This window comes from Ornithorhynchus anatinus, chromosome 18 (assembly GCF_004115215.2).
Source record: "Ornithorhynchus anatinus isolate Pmale09 chromosome 18, mOrnAna1.pri.v4, whole genome shotgun sequence".
Lineage (NCBI taxonomy): Eukaryota > Metazoa > Chordata > Mammalia > Monotremata > Ornithorhynchidae > Ornithorhynchus > Ornithorhynchus anatinus.
In genome coordinates this window covers 993,264-1,018,598 of record NC_041745.1, presented here as the reverse complement: position 1 = coordinate 1,018,598, position 25,335 = coordinate 993,264, and the positions used below count along the sequence as shown (strand labels likewise).

The 25,335-nt window shown below is 57.4% G+C and overlaps 1 protein-coding gene across 1 annotated transcript; it reads right to left on the bottom strand.

Annotated features, from left to right (window-relative positions):
- Positions 1 to 3,455: 3,455 nt before the first annotated feature.
- LOC120638990 (cytosolic carboxypeptidase 6-like) lies at positions 3,456 to 23,745 on the bottom strand. Its single transcript, XM_039914713.1, has 8 exons — positions 23,736 to 23,745; positions 23,109 to 23,198; positions 21,289 to 21,403; positions 17,803 to 17,914; positions 10,337 to 10,489; positions 9,978 to 10,140; positions 6,996 to 7,080; positions 3,456 to 3,725 (listed from the first exon to the last, which is right to left on the bottom strand). Exons 1-8 carry the CDS (start codon positions 23,743 to 23,745, stop codon positions 3,626 to 3,628), a joined length of 828 nt encoding a protein of 275 aa, XP_039770647.1. The 3' UTR covers positions 3,456 to 3,625.
- Positions 23,746 to 25,335: the final 1,590 nt, after the last annotated feature.

The following is a 25,335-nucleotide window of genomic DNA, read 5'->3' as shown; positions in this document are numbered from 1 at the left end:
ACCCCGTGATTAGAGCAGTGTCTGGCACATAGTAAGCAACTAATAAATACCATAATCATTCATTCAATAGTATTTTCATTCAATAGTATTTATTGAGCGCTTACTATGTGCAGAGCACTGTACTAAGCGCTTGGAATGAACAAGTCGGCAATGAATAATAATAATAATTATTATTATTATTATTAATAACACTTCCCTTGCCTAAAATCTTTCGAGGTTAACACTTCCCCGGTCTAGAACCCCCCCTCCCCGGGTTAAAGCAACCCCAGTCTAGAACCTTCCCTGGCTTGCAGAGAAGCAGCGTGGCTCAGTGGAAAGAGCCCGGGCTGGGGAGTCAGAGGTCATGGGTTCGAATCCCGGCTCTGCCACTTGTCAGCTGGGTGACTGTGGGCAAGTCACTTCACTTCTCTGGGCCTCGGTGACCTCATCTGGAAAATGGGGAGGAAGACTGGGAGCCTCCCGTGGGACGACCTGCTGACCCCTGTATCTCCCCCAGCGCTTAGAACGGCGCTCGGCACAGAGTAAGCGCTTAACAAATACCAACACTATTGTTATTAAGAACATCCCTGATCTAGAACATCCCCGGAGTTGGAATCTTCCTGGTCTAGAACCCGGAAACAGCCCGGGACTGGGAGCCGGGAGACCTGGGTCCTAATCGCAGCTCTGTCACTTGGTTGCTGTGTGACCTGGGGCGAGTCACTTCACTTCTCTAAGCCTCAGTTTCCTCTTCTGAAAAATGAGGATTCAATACCTGTTGCCCCTCTTAGACCATGAGCCCTCGGTGGGACAGGGACTGTTTCTGACGGTGTCCAACCCAATTACCCTGTTACCGTTTATCTACCCCAGGCCTTAGAAGAGTGCCTGGCACATAGTAAGCACTTAAGAAATACCATAATAATTATCAGATTATCATCAGATCATCTTTTCTCCACCCCAGCCCTTAATACAGTGTTGAATTCTGGGGCGGGGGGGGGGGGGGCAGGTAGGGAGGCGACGGTTCCCGGGGTCGCTGAGGCCCAGAAGCAGTTTGCCAGCTCCGGGCTGAGGGGAGGAGGGGTCACCGCCTCGCCGGTCCTCGCTGGGTTTCTATGGTTTCACCGCATCGTCCTGTTTTCCACCGCTTGTGAAATACAACGGAATCGGCAGGCGGGTTCCCTGCCCCCCGACGAACCTCCAGGCAAGAGGTGGAGACGGACGTGAATGCGAATAAACGAGCGATTTCTAAGAGTCGGTCAGTTAATCGTATTTATTGAGGGCTTACTGTTTTCTACCACTTGCGGGGCTGATTGGCGTCAGCCACCGTCTGGGCTTCTGTGGGCCTATCCTGGCCCTGTCGCCCTCCTGGAAATAATAATAATATTGGTATCTGTTAAGCGCTTACTATGTGCAGAGCACTGATCTAAGCGCTGGGGGAGATACAGGGTCATCAGCTCGTCCCACGGGAGGCTCCCGGTTAATCCCCCTTTTACAGATGAGGTCGCTGAGGCACAGAGAAGCCAAGTGATTCGCTCACCGTCACACAGCTGACGAGTGGCAGAGCCGGGAGTCGAACCCGTGACCTCTGACTCCGAAGCCCGGGCTCTTTCCACTGAGCCACGAGCCACCCCCTCTGCCCCGACAGGCTCCAGGGACCCCTCCCGGGCCTGGTCATCCCAGTGAACCGCCCCCCAGCACCCCTGGGGCACCTGTTTATTCATTCTTCTCACTCAGAAGCTCTTGTTTTGGCTTTCCCCTGTTACAGTAATATTTTTCCTCCTGCTTTTTTTTTTCAAATGGTATTTATTAAGCCTTCACTATGTGCCAGACACTACACTCAGCGCTGGGGTGGATACAAGATAGGCACGAGCTTATCGGATGGGACTCAGTCCATGTCCCACCTGGGGCTCACAGTCTTCATCCCCATTTTACAGATGAGGGAATCGAGGCACAGAAAAGTGAACTGATCTGCTCATGGTCGCACAGCAGACAAGTGGCGTAGGTGGAATTAGAACCCAGGTCCTTCTGACTTCCAGGCGCGGACTCTATCCTCTAGGCCGTGCTGCTTTTCTATCCTTCCTGTTCCCCCTGCAAGGAGTCGAAAGGAGTCTGCCCTTCTCCCACGTGAAAGCTGCTCGAGGGGAGGGGCTATGTCTATTTCCTTCGTAGAAGGACAGCAACAATAATAACAATAATGATGTTGGTATTTGTTAAGCGCTTACTACGTGCAGAGCACTGTTCTAAACGCTGGGGTAGGTACAGGGTGATTAGGTTGTCCCACCTGGGGCTCACAGTTTTAATCCCCATTTTACAGATGAGGTAACCGAGGCACAGAGAAGTGAAGTGACTTGCCCAGAGTCGCACAGCCGACAAGTGGCAGAGCCGGGATTCGAATCCGTGACCCCCGACTCCCCGGCCCGGGCTCTTTCCACTGAGCCACGCTGCTTCTCTTGCTGTGTCCTCTGGGAGATTCATCTCTTAATAATAATAACGATGAGGGTATTCGTTAAGCGCTAGTAGGCTCCTAGTACATCTCTCTGCACGTAGGTGCCCAGTACAGTGCTCTGCCCATTGTCAGTGGCCAGCACAGCACTCTGCACCCAGTCGGTGCCCAGCACAGTGCCCAGAACCTATGCTGACCTCCACACTGCGCCTTCCTGGGCTCTCGAGGCCAACGACCTCCCTCCGGCCCACGAGAAGGAGGGAAGTAGGAGGAAGGAGGGCAGCAGGAACGCACCACGTGGACCGTGTTGTATTGTTATTTTGTCCTCTCCCGAGCGCTCGGTACAGTGCTCTACACCCAACAAGCGCTCGTTGTGGGCAGGGAATGTGCCTATTACTATACTGTACGATCGCAAGCGCTTAGCAAAGTGCTCTGCTCACAGTAAGTGCTCCAGAAGTATGATTGAAAGAATGAATAAATGTGATTGACAAACATGGGGAAGGCCTAGACGGGGGTAGTCCGGGGCAGTTGGTCTCTGTGCCTCCCCAGTGTTTCCCCTCCTTAATAATAATAACTGTGGTATTTCTTAAGCGCTTTCTATGCTGCCGGGGTACAGGGTAATCAGGTTGGACACAGTTCCCGTCCCACACGGGGCTCAAAGTCTTAATCCCCATTTTACGGATGAGGTAACAGGCACAGAGAAGTTAAAGTGACTCGCCCAAGGTCACACAGCAGACGTGTGGCAGAGCTGGGATTAGAACCCACGTCCCCCGACTTCCAGGCCCGTGCTCTTTCCGCTAGGCCTCGCTGCTTGTCCTCCTTCCCCGCTCCTCCCTCTCCACCCTTTCTCCTTCCACCCCGTCCCTCAGCTCCGGAGGGCCGTGGGGCGGTGCCGGCGGTCCGAGAGGATGGGGGGCATCCGGGAGGGCCCGGCTGCCTCCCGCATCGTTTCATCCCCGGATCCCGGGGGTCAGGCCAGGAGACCCGGGGCGGGGGGTGCTGCCGACGAGGCCGGGGGATCTTCAAGGACAACGCGCAGGGGAGATGTGAGTCTTTATTTTAGGGGGGGAACGAACCTCAGAATGCGTGAGACATGCGCGGGAGCTGCAGACCCGGGTAGGGAACCGACGAGGAGACGGGACGTCGGGGAGGCAGGGGGTTGACGGAGAAGGGACCCGCAGAGCCGGCCGGGCCTCCGGTCCGGCCCTAGGAGGGAGCGGATGGGTCTTGGCGGGTGGCCGAGCTCCTGCAGCCGCACCAGCGTCCGGGGGCCCCGGGGTGCGAGGGGCCGGGTGCCCGGTCCTGCCTGTCGACGGGAGAAGGAGACGGGGTGACACCTCACCGGCCGGAAGGATCCACCGACCCCCGCCGATCTGCCCCCCGGAAAGGGGAGGGCTCGATCCCGGCGAGGCGGGGTGGCTTGGCAGATAGGACACCGGGCGGGGAGTCGGGTGACCCGGGTCCCGGCTCTGCCCCGGGCCTGCCGGGCGACCTCGAGCAAGACGCTGAAGCTTGCTGGGCCTCAGCGGGCGCCTCTGGTAAATGGGGAGAAAATCCAATACCTGTCATCCTCCTCATCACGTTCAGGCCACGTTTCCGCTCCTCGAGGACCTCCAGTGGTTGCCCATCCACCTCCGCATCCATCGGAAACTCCTCTCCGTCGGCTTTAAGGCCCTCAACCGCCCTGTCCCCTCCTAGTTCGCCTCGCTGCTCTTCTACTACAACCCAGCCAGCACACTTGACTTCTCTAATGCCAAACTACTCACTGCATCTAAACCTCCTCCATCTCTTCGCCGACCTTTCGCCCGCATCCCGCCTCTGGCCCGGAGCGCCCTCCCTCCTCATATCCGACAATCCCTCTCCCCTATTTCCAAGCCTTTTTGAATTCACATCTCCAAGAGACCCTCCCAAGAGGCCTACACCCTCTCTGCCTTTTCTTTAATTGCCTTGGCCTCGCCCTGACTGGTTCCCTTCATTCATCCTCCCTCCCAGCCCCACGGCACTTCCGTACATATCTGTAATTTATTTCTCTCAGCCTCTGTCTCCCGCTCTAGGCTCTCTGTGGGCAGGGAATGTATCTGTTTATTGGTATATCGCACCGTCTCAAGCGCTTGGCACAGCGCTCAGTGAGCGTGATCGACCGACTCGCCGGTTGTTCCTCTTTCCCATCTATGAGTTCCTCTCTTCCTCCTCCCTGCGTCTCCGGGGTCGGTGCAGGGGGTCCCTCCTCTCTCCCGGTTGACGCTGCCTCCCCCTCGTCCCTTCCATCCCGCGCCCTGCCTCCAACCCCGGTGGTTCCTCAGGCCGGTGTACGGTGACCGGCAGCGGCCACGGAGCGGAATCCCAGTCTGGAGGTGCCACGGCAATTTGACAGAGCCACGAAATTCTGGCCGTGCGGACCAAGCACGCCCACCTTTACCCCGCTTGGCCCCTCGGGGTGTGCCCGCCTTCAGCTAGACCGTGAGAAGCGGCGTGGCATAACGGATAGAGCGTGGGCCTGGGACTCAGAAGCTCACGGGCGCTAATTCTGGCTCTTCCGCTTGTCTGCTGTGTGACCTTGGCCAAGTCACTTCACTTCTCTGGGCCTCGGTTCCCTCATCTGTAAAATGGGGATTGCGACTGTGACCCCCCCCCCCCCCCACATGGGACGCCTTCCAGGCAGGAATCGACCGTGTCTGCCAACTCTGTTGTACTCTCCCAAGTGCTCAGTACAGTGTTCCGCACAAACTGGTGCCGCTTGTACTGCTCTGCACCCATAAAACTACTGATCGAGTCCCGAAGCGAGACATGCTCCCCCAAGGCCCCCGTGGGAAGGAAGAACAGAAGAGACAGAAACTGGACCAACTCCACGGAGGAAGCGTTCTGGCCCCCACTTCCGTCCGAATCTAGCCTGAATTCTCCGGTCCAACACCCAGACGCCGATGTTTTGGTTTAATAACTTCATTAAAAAGTTTCCGGTCGGCGGATATAACAGTTAATTAACCTGAATCTATTAAACGGTTTAGAAGCTCTATCGTCCAGCTAATTGAACGATTTTTCCAACAGGCCGCGGATTTTCACGGCCCCTCGGCCGTTCGGGGTGCAGCGGGATGGCCGAAAGAACCGTCAGTCTCGTCGCCCTTCCTGCCGGGGGCACGGTGGGGAGAACGGAATTCTGTCTGGAGAAGCTTCCCGGCCCTCCTCCCTCCCCGGAGCTCAGCTAAGCCAGCGTGGCTCAGTGGAAAGAGCACGGGCTTTGGAGTCAGAGGTCATGGGTTCGAATGCCGGCTCCGCCACTTGTCAGCTGGGTGACTGCGGGCAAGTCACTTCACTTCTCGGTACCTCAGTCCCCTCATCTGTAAAATGGGGATGAAGACCGGGAGCCCCACGCGGGACGACCTGATTCCCTTGTGTCTACCCCAGCGCTTAGAACGGTGCTCCGCCCATAGTAAGCGCTTAACAAATACCAACGTTATTATTAAGGTACCTGACCCCTCACCTGGAGCTGGGAAGGAGCTCCCGCTGCTGCCTTCATGACCCTATCCCCTTCTGGGCCTATCGCTGTTTTCCGATCTGCCTCCGGGTCTCCCGGCCTTCCCGCAACCGGTTTCCCGGTCGGTACAATTTATAGAGCACCTACTGTGTGCAGAGTGCCGAACCGGGCACTCTCACGTGCAGAACGCTGTACTGGGCACCTTCCGGGTGCTGAGCACATCTCTTCCGAGAGGTCTTCCCGGACGAAGCCCTCCTTTCCTCTTCTCCCACTCCCTTCTGCGTCGCCCTGACTTGCTCCCTTTATTCATCCCCCCTCCCAGCCCCACAGCTCTTAGGTCCATAGCTGTCATTTATTTATTTCCATTAATGCCTGTCTCCCCCTCTAGACTGTAAGCTCACCGTGGGTGGGGTATGTGTACGTTGATTGTTATACTGTACTCTCCCAAGTGCCTAGTTCAGTTCTCCGCACACAATAAGTGCTCAATAAATACGACGGCTTGACCGCCCGGCAGAGCACTTCACCGGGTGCCTTATTAAGTGCTTGATGTGAGCAGAGCACCGTACTGACTGCTTGGGAAAGGACAATACGAGAATCAACGACGACATTCCCTGCCCGCAGTGGGCTCACGCTGTGGGCAGAGCACTGTACCGAGTGCCAACTGAGTCCCACGGCGGGCTCTGACCGTGGCCCTGGCGCGAAGACCTGGGACCCGGCTCAGAAAGCCCGGCCGGCTTCCCCGGCGGGGTCGCCGCCTCTGGATTCCCCTCACCGTCCAGCGGCCGGACGGGCTGCTCTCACTCACACAGGTCTGCCGGTGGAGATGCGCGCGGAGGACGGAGGGCCGCTGGGCCCAGGGAAGCCGTGTGTGGAGAACAGACGGCAGAAGAGAGCCGGGCAGCTGCCGGGGGCCCTTTGCGGAGGATGGACGGGAGCCAAGACCCGCGCGGCTGCCTGGCGGGGAACTGAGAGGACCACCTGCCCGCTGGAGGACAGAACGGATGCCAGACCGACCCCGCGAAGCCCCGCCCGGCCCGGCCTCGACGGGCAGAGCAGGAGATGGGGCGGCGAGGGACAGGCGAGGTGGGCGGCACTCAGACCTACCGGAAGGAGGGCGTCTCGGCCCGCGGCGGGGGCAGGCGGTAGTAATCGAAGAAGGTCTTGGCCACGTTCCTCCCCAGCCTCATGTCTGCCCGGCGCAGCTAAGGAGCCACTCGGGATTGTGTTGTGGGGCTGTCCGTGTGTCCGACTGCCCGCCTCCCAGGCCCGGAGGGCCCCGACCCACATCCAAAATCCCGAATGTGGGACCCTCTAGACCGTCAGCTCGTTGTGGACGGGGAATGGGCCTGTTTATTGCTTTATTGTACTCTCCCAAGTGCTTAATACAGTGCTCTGCACACAGTAAGTGCTCAATAAATACGATTGCAAGTGGGAGTGTGTGCAGGGCACCGTATTAAGCACTTGGGAGAGTACAATAGAACAGTACACAGACACTTTCCTGGCCCATAATGAGTTTTGAACCCTGTGGTGGGGGGGGGGCAAATTAAACCCTTGTGGTGGGGGGGGGTGTCCCTTGACCCTATGGGGGGGGGGTCCCCCGTCGGCCCCCCAGGATCCTGGTTCCGCAGGCCGCTCGGTCCTGTGGAGCCGGTCCATAACGGCGAGATTTATGGCGCAGCGAGCAGCGGGGCTCGGCAAATTCCCGTTATTTATCTCTCCTCTGGCGGCGGCGGAGAAAGCCTCCGCCTCCAGATTATTTACTGCAAATGGTCCAGGCGGGGAGCGGGGAGAGGGGAGGGGAGCCAGGGAGGAGGAAAATAGATTGATTGAAAATTTCCAATTAAAACGAGCTGTCTCTTAAAGAGATTTAGGGTCTTTGGAAGTAGAGCAAGCTAAGTCTGGTGGCCCAGACCCTTTTAAACCGGGGGCAGGGAGGAGATGCCAAAGCAGGAAAAGGAAAGAACGTTTCGCTCTGCTAAAATAACCTCTGTTCACAAGAGGCACCCATTACAGAGCTCTGTACGCAGTAGGTACCCAGCACAGCGCTCCGCGCACAGTAGGCACTCAGTATAACACACGGCGCACGTAGGTGTCCATTACAATGCTCCGCACACAGGAGTCGCCTAGTATAACACTGTGCGCCCAGTAGGTGTCCAGTACAGTTGCCTCAACTGTAAAATGGGAATTAAGACTGCGAGCCCTAGGTGGGACATGGACTGTGTCCAACCTGATTAGCTTGTATCTCCCCCAGCGCTTAGTACGGTGAGGAGCAGCAGCGCGGTTTCGTGGAAAGGGCCCGGGCTTGGGACTCGGAGGACCTGGGTTCTAATCCCGGCTCTGCCACTTGTCTGCCGTGTGACCTTGGGCAAGCCACTTAACTTCTCTGGGCCTCGGCTACCTCATCTGTGAAATGGGGATTAAGCCCGGACAACCCGATTATCTTGTAACTGTCCCAGTGCTCGGAACAGTGCTTGGCACTGAGGGACGACGGGTTTCCTGCTATCTGTTTTGACCCTGCCCCTCGCTGGCTCCAGCAGGGACCCCTTGCCTGGGTGAAGAGGGGGAAACTGGATATCGAATTTTGTAGCTCCAGGGTACTCTCCCAGGTGCTTTCACTCAGCAAAGCACTCTGCACAGAGTAGGTGCTCGCCGCTGTGCTCTGCACAGATGCTCAGTCGATGGGATTGACTGACGGATTGAACCGGGCTGAAGGGTGCCTCCCATTTTGCTTGCTTGCCCCTTCCTGGTGCCCCCAGGGTGGCTGCTGAGGTCCTGCCTGGTGTGGGACCCCACCCCTCGGGACCCTCGGGGGGTCCCGACCCTCCCCCCCGCCCGCCACAACCGAGAGCTCCGCCTAGACCCCTCCCATCCGGATACCATGGCGGTGAACCAAATCCAAGGCTGCCGGGGAGGTGATTTTAGGGTTCCGATTTAGTTTCTCCGTCAGTTGACCCGGGCACTTTTTACCACTGCAAGGAACTGTAAGATGTAAATTTGGACGTAGCTTATGGGGAACTCTCAGCTGTCAATCACAGCGTGGGCCGTCGGACCCCCAGGGAAGGGGGAGAGCGAGACCAGTGGAGCATGAGAGGCGAGAGGGCAGCAGCTGAAGAGGGCCGCGCCTTTCACCTCGCCACTCCCTAAAAGCCGCACGAGTTTGGGACCGAGAACAGGTGAGACCCTCCACCACGGTCGTAAGCTCTTGCTCAACGGATTCCCGTGGGCAGGGATCTAAAACTCTAGCACCCTCTCCCAAGGGCTCAGTACAGTGTCCTGTACGCGATACCCTGCTCCTTGAGGTCAGGCACGGTGTCTACTAACTCTACCGTCTTCCTCCAAGCGCTCAGTGCGGTGCTCTGCACACAGTAGGTGGTCCATAAATGCCACTGATTATTATCACTCGGGCATCGGGGCCGCCGTATCTCTCGGGTCTGCCCCTTGGGAGAGACGAGGGAGGGGAGCGGTCCAGGGTGGTGTCGGGGGGTGTTCCGTGACCCGAGGGGACTCTCTCCACCACCTGACACCCGAACCTCTCCCAAATCCAGTCGGCCCCTCCGAAGGCGGCGCCGGCAACACCTCAGGGCCGCCAAGACGGCAGCAAGGCGCACACCCTCGTGCGGCGGGTTCCCCGCTCCCCCGCGAAGGGCCGGCCCGCGCCGGCAGCCGCTCCGCCGGGAATCGGCACTGTGGCCTCGCGGATCGAGCCCGGGCCTGGCGATCGGACGGCCTGACTTCTAATCCCAGCTCTGCCGCTTGCCCGCTGGTGACTTTAGGCGAGTCACTTTACCTCCCTGGGCCTCAGTTACCTCGTCTGTCGAATGGAGATTAATACTATGATGAGCCTCATGTCCAACCCGATCACCTCGTATCCACCCCGGGGCCACGTACGGTGCCTGGCACGTGTTGAGTGCTTAACAGATACCATAAAAAACGAAAAATCAAAGCGACCCACGAATGGCAGAGCATCTGGGGTGGGCATCAATGGGTGCATCTGGGCTGGGAACCCTGGCGCTGCGGGCCCGGACTCCGGCCACCCCTGTGGGGAGGTTCCCTGGGCCCTCATCCCCACGGGGCAGAGAAGGATACAGGTGTCCTCGGTGTAGGGCACGGTCTCCCCGCTGCCCTCGGCCGCGTAGCCGCAGAAGGACACCTCCAGCGTGTAGCAGAGGGACATCTCGTCCAGGAGCCCGGCCAGGGACCGGCGGCCGGTGCCGGCCTTGGCCGCGTCGCGGTTGAAGGACGTGCCGGACTGGGAGAGGCAAGGCCAGGACGGGGAGGGCGGACGGTGGACACCATCCACGCGGACTCCGGGGGCCGGACCCGCCTGCCCCTCCGTGTCCCCGACGGAGGGATAGGGATAGAGGGACGCGGAGGGCGAGGGAGTTGGGGACACGGCAGTTGGTGGTGGGGGGGGCCGGGGGAGGCGAGGGGGGGCGGCCACTCACATAGGAGAAGTCTGGCGCGTTCTGGCAGAGGAGTCTGGGAAACAGGAGCTGCCTCTGGCATCGTCTCTCATCCTCGAAGACGTTCCCGTACATGAAGCTGTTTATCTTGGTGGAGTGGGCGTGGATGTCGATATAAAACTGCAGGCTCGTGTGCTGGGGGCGAGGGGAGGCAGGCGGGGGTCAGCACGGGGGGCACCGCCTCTCCTCCCGCCTCTCTAGATGTTGTACTGGGAAGGGGGGGGAGATAGGAGGACCAGAACCGGGAGCGAGCGCTGTCTCTGCTGAGGTTTCTGCTTTAATAATAATAATAATAATAATAATAATGTTGGTATTTGTTAAGCGCTTACTATGTGCCGAGGACTGTTCTAAGCCCTGGGGTAGACACAGGGGAATCAGGTCGTCCCACGTGGGGCTCACAGTCTTCATCCCCATTTGACAGATGAGGGAACCGAGGCACCGAGAAGTGAAGCGACTTGCCCAAAGTCACACAGCTGACAAGGGGCCGAGCTGGGATTTGAACCCATGACCTCTGACTCCAAAGCCCGTGCTCTTTCCACTGAGCCACGCTGCTTCTCTTTTCTGCTCTGCTTGGGTCACCCCACCCCCCCGACCCCCCAGGTGGGGAGCACTGGACCAACGGTGCTCTCCCAGTCATCACTCCAGAACCCACTTGTCTGCTGGGGGACCTCGGGGAAGTCACCTAACTTCTCTGTGCCTCAGTTTCCTCAGGTGTACAATGGGGATTAAGACTGTGAGCCTCACGTGGGACGGGGACTTTGTCTAACCTGATTAGCCTGTACCTACCCCAGCGCTTAGTACAGACATAAGCTCGTTGTGGGCAGGGAATGTGTCTGTTTATTGCTATATTGTACGCTCCCAAGTGCTTAATACAGTGCCCTGCACATACTAAGCACTTAATAAATACCACTGACAGATCAGTTGACTGAAGCTCATTGAAACCCACCCTCTGCCTGCTCCTGGTTCCCCACTAATCAGTCAATCAGTCAATCGTAATTCTGGACCACTTACTGGGTGCTAAATTCATTCGATCATATTTGGTGAGCGCATACTGTGTGCAGAGCGCCGTACAAAGTGCTTGGTAGAGTACAGCGGAAATTTAACGGCCTCATTGGCCCCACTTCTTCCTCCCATCCCAGTCCTGGTACCCACATCTCCACACGGCGCTTTTCACTTGAATTTAGAGCCAGTCTTCGGATCAGGAAGCCCGGCTGGCTGCATGGAGACATCTCCATTTCGGCCGACAGAGAGACAGACCGAGGGAGAGAGAGAGAGATGGACACACAAAGAGAGAGGAGGAGAGACAGACGAGAGCGAAAGAGAAAGGGGAGAGGGATAGAGAGAGACAGAGGAAGAGAGGAAAAGGGATTCGAGTTACCTAATTTGCCATTTTTAACGGCATTCTACCTGGTCAGACGTGAAAAGTCAAAATTTACATTTAAATGGAGGTAGTCAGACATTCCCTCTCCAAACCTGCGGCCCTCAGAAAGGCCCAGATTCCCATTTCCGCCCGGCTGGGGTCAGTTCTTGGACGCTGGCATCTGCGGCGGTGAGGAGAACCCGGCGTGGGGCGTTGGGGAAGCGGAGGAGATAATCTGACATCCACTTCGCCTCCCCCTCTTAAACTGTGAGCTCATCAAGGGCAGGGCCTGTGTCTAGTAATCCCTGGATGCTCCTTTTACAGGGATTATTACCCATCACACTGTCAACTCTTGGAGGGGTGGGATCGTGTTTTCTAACTCTCCCAACCACCCCGTAAAGTGCTTTGCACGTCGTAGGCACTCAATAAATACCACGCATCGATCAGTTGAAAGCTACCCTGATTCTACTGTAAACGCGTCGCGGGCCGGGAGCGTTCATGCATTTACTCATCCAGTCGTATTAATAAATGCTTACCGCGGGCAGGGCACTGTACTAAGTGCTTGGGAAAGTGGAATACGACAATAAACGGTGACCTTCCCTGCCCACAGTGAGCTCACAGTCTGGGGGCGGTGGGGGTGGGGAGACAGACATCAATACAAATGAATAAGATTACAGATAATAATAATGATAACAATAGTAGTGTTGGTATTTGTCAAGCGCTACCCTGTGCAGAGCACTGTTCTAAGCGCTGGGGGAGATACAGGGTGATCGGAGTGTCCCACGTGAGGCTCACGGTCTTCATCCCCATTTTACAGATGAGGTAACTGAGGCACAGAGCAGTGAAGTGACTCGCCCACGGTCGCACAGCTGACAAGTGGCAGATCTGGGATATATGCATAAGTTTTGTATAACAGGAAATGTGTCTGTTATATTCTCATATCGTAATAATAATAATACTTGTGGAACTATTACTAATGATAACTGTGGTATTTGTTAAGCGCTCACTACATGCCAGGCGCTGTACTAAGAGCTGGGTTAGATACAAGCAAATCGGGTTGGACACAGTCCCTGTCCCGCATGGGGTTCACAGTCCTAATCCCCACTTGACAGTTAAGGGAACTGAAGTACAGAGAAGTGAAATGACGTGCCCAAGGTCACGCAGCAGGGAGGTGGCGGGGCCAGGATTAGAACCCAGGTCCTGCTGACTCCCGGGCCCACGTTCTTTCCACTAGGCCACAGTTATTCAGGTCGGTCACAGTCCCTGTCCCACGCGGGGCTCACAGTCTTGATCCCCATTTTACAGATGAGGTAAGTGAGACCCAGAGAAGTTAAGTGACTTGCCCAAGGTCACGCAGTTGACACGAAGGGGAGCCGGGATTAGAACCCGGGTCCTTCTGACCCCCGGGCCCGGGGTCTATCCGCTCTCCACTGTACTCTCCCAAATGCTCTGTCCAGTGCCCTGCACAGAGTCAGCGCTCAATAAATACGATCCACGGATAGATTGATTTAGGTAACTGAGGTACAGAGAAGGTAAGTGACTCGTCCGAGGTCCCACAGTGTTACCGGCTGACTCTGTCCTCTTGCGACTCATTCCATAGTATTTACTGAGCGCCTACTCTGTGCAGAGCACTGTACCAAGAGCTTGGAATGGACAATTGGGCAACAGACAGAGACCATCCCCGCCCACTGACGGGCTCACGGTCTAAGCGGGGGAGACGGACGGACCAAAACAAGACAACTTAATCACGATAAAATAAATGAAGGAGGAGGGAAGGCGGGCTCCCCCGGCCTTGCTTGACCTCATTCATTCATTCAGGGGTATTTACTGAGCGCTTACTATGCGCAGAGCACCTCGGGGTGCGGACACCGGGAGCCCCCCACCCCGGGGAAGGTCTGTCCCCTTGAGAAGACCAAGGAGGAGAAACATCTGGCTCAAGGTCGGTCACGTCCTCCCTCCTGCCCGTCGCCTACTCCTCCATCCTCCCCGGCGGACCGCTCTGGCTCGGGGCTCCGGGGCCGGGCCGCACAGATTCTGATCTCCGCGATGACAGCGCTGCGCTCTATTGAGTTCCGTACGGTTGGCTAACATCTGCAACGCAGGATTTTATATAACACCTCCTCCGCCGCTCGCCCCCCCCGTGTCGTCGTTAACTGGCCCCTGGCCACCCCCCAAACCCCCCCCCCGGGTGGGGGGGGATTGTAAACTCCCTGTGGGAAGGCAACGTAGCTACCACCTCGGTTCTGTTGTAATAATAATGATAATAATGATGTTGGTATTTGTTAAGCGCTTACCACGTGCCAGGCACTGTTTTAAGCGCTGGGGTAGTTACGGGGTAATAGTAATAATCATGGTATTTGTTAAGCGCTTACTATGTGCAGAGCACCGTTTAAAGCCCTGAGGTAGATTCAGGGTAATAATAATCATAAGTATGGTGTTTGTTAAGCGCTTACTAGGTGCAGAGCACTGTTCTAAGCGCTGGGGGAGATACAGGGTCATCAGATCGTCCCATGCGGGGCTCGCATTTTTCAATCCCCATTTTTACAGATGAGGTAACTGAGGCCCAGAGAAGTTAACTGACCCGCCCCTAATATCGGCACCGAGAAGTTAAGTGACTCGCCCACAGTCACACGGCTGACAAGTGGCGGAGTCGGGATTAGAACCCACGACCCCTGACGCCCAAGCCCGGGCTCTCTCCACCGAGCCACGCTGCTTCTCCTATGTTGAAATCAAAAAGGGTGGCGTAGCCCGCTGTGTGACCTTGCGCAACTCACTTACCATCCCCGTGCCTCTAGCTTCCTCATCTGTAAAATGGGGATTCGATACCCATTGCCTCTCAGACCGTGAGCCCCGTGTGGGACAGGGACTCTGTCGGGTCCGATTATCCTCTATCTCCCCCAGCATTTAGTACAGTGCTTGGTACCTAATAAGTGCCTAACAAATACCACAGTTATCATTCTTCTTCTTCCCATCATTTACTTATTACATGTATTCTTTTTATATTTATATACTTTCATGTATTTTATTTATTTTTATATTTATGATACTTATTCATTATCATTTTAATGATGAGGATGATGGTATTTGTTAAGCGCTCACTCTGTGTCCCACACTGGTCTAAAGCCCTGGGGTACACACGGGCTAGTCGGATCGGAGACGGTCTAACCCCCGCATGGGGCTCACAGGCTGAATTCCCATTTTAATAATAATAATAATAATGATAACGTTGGTATTTGTTAAGCGCTTACTATGTGCTGGGGGAGATCCAGGGTCATCAGGTTGTCCCAGGTGAGGCTCCCAGTCTCCGTCCCCATTTCACAGATGAGGTCACTGAGGCCCAGAGAGGTGAACTGACTCGCCCGCCGTCACCCGGCTGCCCAGTGGCGGGGCCGGGATTCGAACCCACGACCTCGGACTCCCAAGCCCGGGCTCTTTCCACCGAGCCGTAACTGAGGCCCAGAGAAGCGAAGCGACTTGCCCCAGGGCCACACGGCAGACAAGCGGCCGAGCCGGGATCGGAACCATTTAGAACACGGGGCTGGGGATGAAGGTCAGGGGAGCCGGGTTCCGATCCTGGCTCTGCTCCTGGCCTGCTGAGAGACCTCGAGAGAGTCGTTCGTCCTTTCCGGGACTTAGTTCCCTCATCTGTGAAACGGGGGTTCAATCCCTGCTCGCCCTCCCTCCCTCTTTGACCGTGAGCTCCATGTGGAGAAGGGACTGTGTCTGATTCGATTATCCTCTATATGCCCCCGGGCTTAGCACAGTGTGGGTTCCGGCCCAGGGATACGGCTAATTGGGACAATCCAGGCCGGTTCGGATCCCCGTTGAACGGCCGTGCCTCTATTTCCCCTCCCTCAGCCCCACCCCAACTGCCGGAGCTGGGAACGGCCGGTGCCGAGGTGACCCGACCCGGGGCTGCGCCATTGCCCCGCACGATTGCCCCGCACGATCGCCCCACGCTCGGAGCCAGGCTTCCCCGACCCAGCTCGGCCGCTTCCCGTTCATTCCTCCTGGCACCGCTTCGTCCGGCCCGGCCCGGCCCATCCCGAGGCAGAGGCCGGGAGCCCGGCACCGGGGACGGGGGGCTGGGGGGGGATGGAGAATCGGGACGGTGTCGGTGAAGCGGACGCCCGGCGCGGACCATCCCACGCCCCTGGTTCTCCCCTCTCCATCCTTGACTCCATCCTCTCCGTCCCCGGACGGGTAGCGTGGCGCAGTGGTTAGAGCACGGGCCTGGGAGTCAGAGGGTCACGGGTTCTAATCCCGGCTCTGCCCCTTGGATGCCGGGTGACTTTCACTCCTCCGTGCCTCGGTGACCTCGGACTGTGAGGCCCGGGAACGCGTCCAACCCGCTCCACCCCAGCACTTAGTACGGTGCCCGGCGCAGAGTAAGCGCCTAACAGGCACCGTAATTATTCGTATCACTCTCCACGCTGTAGAGAAGCGGCGTGGCCCAGTGGGAAGAGGCCGGGCTTGGGAGTCGGAGGTCGTGGGTTCTAATCCTGGCCCTGCCACTTGTCAGCTGTGTGACTTTGGACTTCACCTCTCTGGGCCTCAGTTACCTCCTCTGTAAAATGGGGATGAAGACTGTGAGGGACAACCTGATCACCCTGTATCCCCCCAGTGCTTAGAACAGCGCTCTGCCCATAGTAAGCGCTTAACGAATACCAACGTCATTATTATTATTATCGTTAGCCCCGACTCCCCCTTCCCGCCCATCCCGGACCATCCCACACCTGACTCTCCCCTCTCCTTCCCTGACTCTCCCCTCTCGGTCCCTGACCCCCGGGATCGGTGGAGGGAGACGGACAGGTGGGGAGGGGTGGAAACGTCTGTTTCCCGTTCTCCTCGGCGCTGTTATGGCGGCTAATTTTCCTTAAATGATTTAAGGAGAGGGATTCGGCTAAGAGAACCGCGGTCCAGTTGTTATAGCAACCCCAGGCGGCTCTCTCGGCCGCGGTCCTTCCCTTAAAGGGGAAACGGGCCTGGCAGGCCGGGCCCACTCCCACCTCCCGCTCCGGGAGGCAGCTCCCCCATCCCCGGGGGTCTCTGTCCACGAGAGGGAGGCCAGGCAGGCAGAGACAGGCCCGGAGGTCACGAGGACCCGGGTTCTAATCCCGGCTCCGCCACTTTGTACGCCTCGTGACCTCGGGTAGGTCACTCACTTCGCCTCTCTCGGTTACCTCATCTGTAAAAGGGGGATTAAGGCCGCCGAGCCCTGTGTGGGACAGATCTCTGTCCAGCCTGGTTAACTTGGATCTACCCCAGTGCTTTGGAGCGTGTCTAGCTCATAGTAGGCGCTTAACAAAACCATAAACTCCCCCCCCCCCCCATAAATCTCAGGCCAAGATTCTGCACCTCCTCTTGGCGCCGTCTGAGAGCAGAGGACAGTGCCGAACCGGCCGGTGACAGAGACGCTCTTCGTTTGGAGCGGGGGAGCCGGGGGGGGGACGGGCGGACCCCGCCCTCTGTGGTATTCGGTATTTGTTAGCTGGTATTTGGTAAGCGCTTACTATGTGCACAGCACTGTTCCAAGCGCTGGGGGAGATCCAGGGTCATCAAGGTCGTCCCGCGTGAGGCTCACGGTTAATCCCCATTTGACGGATGAGGTCACTGAGGCCCAGAGGAGTGAAGTGACTCGCCCACGGTCACCCAGCTGCCAGGACCCGAACCCACGACCACCGACCCCCAAGCCCGGGCTCTTCCCGCTGAGCCGGTAATCAGGTCGCCCCATATGGGGCCCGCGGTTCTTAATCCCCGTTTTACAGATGAGATGACTGAGGCGCAGAAAAGTGAAACGATAACAGTAACGTTAGCATGTGTTAAGCGCTTACTACGCGCAGAGCACTGTTCTAAGCGCTGGCGTAGATGCAGGGTCATCAGGTGGTCCCCCGCGAGGCTCACGGCCTCAACCCCCATTTTCAGATGAGGCGACAGGCACAGAAAATGACTCTCCCAAGGTCACGCGGCAGACAGGCGGCGGAGACGGCATTGGAACCCACGACCTCCGTCTGGAATGATGAATGAGTGGATTAAATACCAGGGAACAAATAGCGATAAATACCCGCTCCCCGTACCGACCGCTCACCGGGTCTTTGGTCATGTGAACGATCTGCTGCTTGATGTAGTGCAGCGTAGGGTGGGCCCAGGGGGATGGATCCAGCCAGTGGCGATTCAGGTCAAACCCCATCAGGGAGGACCTGAAGAGACAGCGAGAGACGGCGAGAGACAGCGAGAGACATCGAGAGTCAGCGAGGGACAGGCCGGAGGACCATCCGCGGACCGAGGGTCTCTCTCCCCCCGGGCTCCGCCCGACCGAGGAGGGGATGATAATGTCGGTAGTTGCTAAGCGCTTACTAATGACGACGGCACTCGTTAAGCGCTCGCTACGTGCCGAGCACTGTTCTAAGCGCTGGGGAGGAGACAAGGCGATCGGGCGGTCCCACGTGGGCTCACGGTCTTCGTCCCCATTTGACGGATGGGGTAACTGAGGCACCGAGAAGTGAAGGGACCGGCCCACGGTCACCCAGCTGACGGGCGGCAGGGCCGGGATTCGAACCCGTGACCGCTGACGCCCAGGCCCGGGTTCTTGGCACTGAGCCAGAGGATCCCTCCCAGCCCCCCACCCCACCCCGCAAGTGCCTGTTGTTGCGTTATCCTCTCCCAAGCGTTTAGTACAGTGCACTGCACACAGGAAGTGCTCAATAAATACAACCGATCGATCGACTGATTGTTCCTGGCCGGATGCCAGTCCGCGTGGGGCTGTGGGGTCGTGGAAAGTCACAGGTCATGGGTTCAAATCCCGGCTCGGCCGCTTGTCGGCTGTGTTGACTTTGGGCAAGTCGCTGCCCTTCTCTGGGCCTCAGTGACCTCATCTGTCAAATGGGGATGAAGACTGGGAGCCCCGCGGGGGACAACTGATCACCTTGTATCCTCCCCAACGCTTAGAACAGTGCTTGGCAACATAGTGAGCGCTTAAAAAATGCCATCATTCATTCATCGTGACCCCTTGGGGCAGAGCCCAGCGAGGGGAGGAGGAGCTCAGACAGAAGAGAAGCAGCGGGGCGTAGTGGGTAGAGAATGGGCCCGGGAGTCAGAAGGTCATGGGTTCTAATCCTGGCCACTTGTCAGCTGTGTGACCTTGAGCAAGCCAATTCACTTCTCTGTGCCTCAGTTACCTCAACTGTAAAATGGGGATTAAGATGGTGAGCCTCTCGTGGGACGACCTGATCGGCTCGTATCCCCCCCCCCCCAGTGCTTAGAACTGGGCTCGGCACATAGTAAGCGCTTAACGGATACCGTTATTATTATTATAATTTTTAAGAGCGCGGGGCCCAGAGCCAGGAAAACCGAGTTCGAGTCCCGCTTCTGCTCCCAGCCCGCCGTGGGACCTAGGGCCAGCTCCTTGAGCCTCCATTTCCTCATCTGTAAAACGGGGACAAGATAGACGGCAAAAACGCCGTCGTCGCGACGGTTACTGGAGGGGAGGGGGTTTAGGGATTCTTTTCCTGAGGTCTTTGGACTTCTCTTCTTTCAGCTCTCCTGTTGCAGGACCCTGCGACCCCCCTCTCTGCCCCCGGGACCCCACTGCCTCCAGAAGGGGTCCAGTACAGTGCTCTACACACAGTAACCCCCCGATAGATAACCTTACTTTCTCAATCGAAGATGCCCCTCACGCCCCAGTCCTCCCCAAGAGCCCTGCCGGCCCCGGTAGGGGAAGAGGCGAGGGGGACCTCAAAGCCCCCGGCCCACCCTCTGCCACCCCCCCCACCGGCCACGTTGTGCTTTCCAAGCGCTTAGCACAGTGCTCTGCACGCAGCGAGCGCTAGATAAATAGGACTGAATGACTCCGGTGGCCCCCGCGGCTTGGGGAGCGGGGAGGACGATAGGGAGCCACTCGAGACTCATTTCTATGGCAACGAAAAGTGACTGTCATTAAATACCGGTTCCGCAGAGGCTGTACCTGGTAATTATAGATTTTCTTTACGCCCAGAAACATAAATAAATAAAAAATAAATGTATTCCGGGGTCCCTGTTTGTTTACATCGGGGCGGTTCCGCAGACTGCATCGTGACAAACGGCCGATTAGGGAAGTGTAAAAACCCTCGGCAGAGCTGGCTTGTGACCCCCACACCCGCCATTCCCCCGGATGCCAGGGAAATTCTGGAATCTCTGGGTTGGGGCTGGGAGGGACCGAGGGGACCCCCCCCCCCCCCATCTCCCACTGGGGCCCAGAGAGGTTGAGTGGCTCGCTTAAAGTCACCCAGCAGGCAGATGGCGGAGCAGGGATTAGGACTTCTGAAAGAGCACAGGCCTGGGAGGCCGAGGACGTGGGTTCTAATCCCCACTCTGCCACACGTGTGCAGGGCGACCTTAGACGAGTCCCTTCGCTTCTCTGGGCCTCAGTTCCCTCATCTGTAAAATGGGGATCAAGGCTGTGAATCCCGTGCGGGACACCGGTGGCGTCCACTCCGCTGATCTCGTATCTATGCCGGCGCTTACAACGGGGCCTGGCGCGTAGTAAGCCCTTAACGAAGATCACAATCATTATCATTTTCACTAGGCTCAGCACAGGGCTCGGCACAACATGGCCGGGGGGGAGGCAAGGACAGCGTGGACCAGGTCGCCGAGGCTCCGGGACCCTCCGGGCCCGGCTGGAGGGGAATAACCACAGCTCCGGAGAGCCCCCCCGGTCTTCCCGCCGCCTCATCGATCCTCCCCTCCAGCCACAGAATTCGGAAAATGCTTTCGCCCCATCCCCTCCCTCCTTCCCCCTCCTCCCACCATCCTCACTCTCCCCCTCCGGTTTCCCCACCCTTCCCGCCTGCCACATCCACCGGCCCGCCCGCCCCCCCCGCAAGCTGCATTTCATGAAAGACTAGAATGATAATGAACCATCGGCTTGGCAATTAAAACCAGAAGTGACAGGTTCTTTAATTAAACCTTCCTCTCTCCCAGTGGGCCCGAAACAACTCCAAACAAACCCACCGGCCCCGGCAGGGCACTGAGTCCCGGGGCGGCTCCCAACGCAATCCCACAACCGACGGGAACGGGGATGAGGTTCCGGGGGGGGGGGAGGGACGCGGGGCCGTCGCTCCCGGAACCGGGAAAAGGGGCGAGAAAATCTAGCTCCTCGGGCCAGAAGCAGCACGGCACCAGTGGACAGACCACAGGCCTGGCAGTCAGAAGGACCTGGGTCCTCCCACCTGTCTGCTGTGTGACCTCGGGCAAATGGCTCCACCTCCCTGGGCTTCGGTTACCTCATCTGTAAAACGGGGATAAGAGCGTGAGCCCCATGTGGGCCAGGAACGGCGTCCAGGCTGATCAGCTTGTATCCACGTCAGCTCTCAGAAGAGCGTCTGGCCCAGCGTAAGGGCTTAACAAGTACCTTAACGAATTAGTCAGGGTCAGCCCAGCGTGGGACGGGTTCTGTGACCGACCCGATTTGCTTGTAACCACCTCAGCGCTCAGTACAGTCCCTGGCACATAGTAAGGCTTAACAGATACCACAGTGATTATTATCACTTCAGTAAGTACTCAATAAATACGATCAGATGAAGGAATGAATGAATACCGGTAGTTGCCAAGGCAGACGCCATCCGGGTTGAGCATAGGGGCGATCTTGAAGACCAGCCGGTCTCTGAGGGCCTTGGCCACGGGGTGCTGGCCGACCAGGAAATCGATGATCCCTGGGGAGGCGGGAAACTTTCATTCAGTAGTATTTATTGAGCGCTTACTATGTGCGGAGCACTGTACCAAGCGCTTGGAACGAACAAGTCGGCACCAGATAGAGACGGTCCCTGCCGTTGGACGGGCTTACGGTCTGATCCGGGGGAGACGGACGGACAGGAACGATGGCGATGAATAGGGTCGAGGGGAAGAACGTCTCGTAAAAACAATGGCGACTAAATAGAATGGAGGCCATGTCCATTTCGTTAACAAAATAAATAGACAGAGTAATAAATATATACGGTTGACTTCTCGGCTCCAGTCTGGGCAGACTCCAACAACTCGGTGTGGGGAAGGCGGGTGGAGCCCGGATGTTCCCGCTGGGGAGTCCCGGGGCCGGGGTGGCTCACTCTAGGCTTCAAGGCTCTCCATCACCTCGCCCCTTCCTACCTCTCCTCCCTTCTCTCTTTCTACCGCCCACCCCGCACGCTCCGCTCCTCCGCCGCCCACCTCCTCGCCGTCCCTCGGTCTCGCCTATCCCGCCGTCGACCCCCGGGTCACGTCCTCCCGCGGTCCCGGAACGCCCTCCCTCCTCACCTCCGCCAAACTGATTCTCTTTCCCTCTTCAAAACCTTACTTAAAAATCACCTCCTCCGAGAGGCCTTCCCAGACTGAGCTCCTCTTCCCCCTCTACTCCCTCTGCCATCCCCCCTTTACCTCTCCGCAGCTAAAGCCTCATTTTCCCCTTTTCCCTCTGCTCCTCCACCTCTCCCTTCCCATCCCCACAGCACTGTACCCGTCCGCTCGACTGTATATATTTTCGTTACCCTATTTATTTTGTTAACGAATTGTACATCGCCTCGATTCTATTTAGTTGCCATCGGTTTTTACGAGATGTTCTTCCCCTTGACGCTGTTTAGTGCCATCGTTCTCGTCTGTCCGTCTCCCCCGATTAGACCGTAAGCCCGTCAAACGGCAGGGACTGTCTCTATCTGTTGCCGACTTGTTCATCCCAAGCGCTTAGTACAGTGCTCTGCACATAGTAAGCGCTCAATAAATACTATTGAATGAATGAATGAATGGATTGGGAGAACCAAATCATCGGGCGGACCCCTGCCCCCTTCACCCCCACACCTCTGGGGCGGGGAAGGAAGAGGAGACTCCCGCTCTGGCCACCCCCAGAGTGACTCTGTGGCCCACGGGGGCCGGGAGGGGCCCGGCAACCAGGCCCCACCACCTCCCACCTCCCTGTCAAATCAGTCCACCCCTCCAAGGACTTACGGAATGCTTGCTCCGGGTAGAGCACCCCACCTCCCTCCCCTGCCTGCCCCACGCTCCCCTCTTTCAGCCTCCCTCACCCCTCACCCCTTTCCCCAGCCCCCGGTCCCCCCGCACAGACGACTCGTCGCCTCCCCGTGAGGCCGCTGTGGGCAGGGGACGGGTCTGTTCCACTGCTTTGTCATACCCTCCCCAGCACTTAGTCCGGCGCTCCGCACCCTGTGAGCGCTCAGTAAATAGGACTGATCGATTTCAAGCTTCTAATGGGTCCCGACCGCCCCCGCGGGACCGGTCTGACAGGCGGAGTTGGGGCCCGAGGTGTTATCCGCTGCCGAGGACCCAGGAGGGCCCGGGCCTCGGGAGGCCGGAGGGGAGACCGGACGGTTCCGGCCCCCGCCGCTGCGTTGGGTCCCCTCCGGCCGGGCCGGAGCGGAGGGGACAACCCACCTTGGCAGACGAAGGAGGACGGGGTCTCCCCAGGATGGACCCGCGCCGTGATCAGCACCACCTTCCGCTCCTTGCCGGGATGTAGGTTTTCTGCCGGGAACAGGAGGGAACCGGTCAGACGGGGCCAGACTCGGCCGAGACGTCCCCCCGACCCCATCCATTTCTTCAGCGCTTCCCGTGTGCGGCACGCCGTGCTAAGCACTTGGGAGAGTATCGCACAACAGAGTGGTCGACATTCCCTGCCCACAGTGGGCTTACAGTCCAGAGGCACGGACTGTGTCCATTCTGACCCGCCCATCTCCCCCACAGGGCCGAGGGCTGAGCAGAGAATAAGCACGGAATCTGTTGGCTTTATCATTTTTATTTTTCATTCCTCCCCAAGGAGGAGACTCTTTCGGAAGCATTTCTGAAGATTCCTCCTCTCCTTTCGGAGCGGACTAGCTCTCTGCCCACCTCTTCTCCACCGAGCCCCGAACCTCATGTTTTATTGTTTGTTTTAATGGTATTTGTTAAACGCTTACTACGTGCCAGGCGCCGTACTAGGCACCGCGGGCGATACAGGCTGATCAGGTCAGACGCAGTCCACGGACCGCATGGGGCTCCCAGGCCGTGCACGACCCGATTTGCCTGTATCCATCCCGCCGCTTAAAACGGTCCCTGGCACATAGTGAGGGCTTACAAATGCCACCCTTATGATTATTATTAGTATTATTATTAATACCGTCTTAATCCCCGTTCTACAGATGAGGGAACCGAAGCCCAGGGAAGTGAATTGACTCGCCCAAGGTCACACACACAAAACAACGGCGGAGCCGGAATCAGAACCCAGGTCCTTCGGACGCCCGGGCCTGCACACTCTCCACTAGTCCGAGCCGCTTCTCTTAGGCCACGCTGTTTCTCTAATCAACTTTTCCGCTGACCGTAGCGGAATGCAAATCGGGCATTATATTTGCACGCTAATTTTATGGGGCCCTGGGTCTTCATAAACGTTAAAGTCCGGGCTACTAAAAATAAAACGTTTCTGAGGCTGCCCTTCTGAGCAGATGCTTCGGCCGGTGGGTAGAACAATCGGCGTGTCGCCGAGAAAGTGGGAAGGAGCGCTCAATAAATGCGACTGATGGATTAATTGATCGACTGATCTCTGGATCCCGTGGATCGGAAGCCGGGCCGCGGCTTGTGGCTTTCATTTGCAAAATCAATTTACTGCAGCAGATAGTTTCCCGGCTGGAGTGACATGAAATTAGCCCAGCGGCAAAGTGCCCCCCGGCCCCGGCCCCCTCCCTCCGTTTTTTAGGGTATTTGTTAAACCCTCGCTATGTGCCGGGCACTGTTCTAAGCACTGGGGCAGATACAAACTAATCAGGTTGAAAGCGGTTCATGTCCCACACCGGGGCTCCCCGTCTTAATCCCTATTTTGCAGATGAGGTAACGGAGGCCCACAAAAGTGAAGTGACTTGCCCAGGGTCACACAGCAGACAAGTGACCAAGCGGGGATCAGAACCCAAGTCCTTCTTATTTCCGGGCCCGGGCTCTAGCTGCTGAGGACTCCATCGACTGCCCTAAAAATATGGCTTTTAATTCCAAATCCCTCCTGGCATTTTCGCAAAAGTGCTGGAAATGCTACCGGGCTTTAGAGATTTCATTTAATGAAGGAGAAGTATTTCTATTAGAGTAGGCAATTTTTTTTTTTTAAAAATACGGCATCTTTTGGGGAGGGGGGGAAAGTGGATTGTTTTGAGGGAAAGAAGCCGGGGGTCTGGTGAGTTAGTGGGATTCTGGCCCCCCCCCCCCCGGTCCTCCAGACCCTCAGCCCCCAGAGCCCGAAACAGGAGGGAGAACAAAACCTCCTGGGAAGAACCACGGGCCTAGGGGTCAGAAGACCTGGGTTCTAATTCCGCCTCCACCGCCTGTCTGCTGTGCGACCTCGGGCAAGTCACTTAACTTCTCTGGGCCTCGGTTCCCTCCTCTGGAAAATGGGGATGAAATCCTACCCCCTCCTTCCTAATTCGTTCAGTCATTCATTCGTGCATTCAGTCGGATCTCCTGAGCGCTGACCGTGTGCGGAGCACCGTGCTGAGAATTTGGGAGAACGCAGTGGAACAATAAACAGAAACGTTCCCTGCCCACGAGAAGTCTACCGCCTAGAGGGACCCAGACTGTGAGTCCAACGTGGGACAGGGACCGTGTCCAGACTGATAGCCTCGAATCTCCCCCAAGCGTAGTAAGC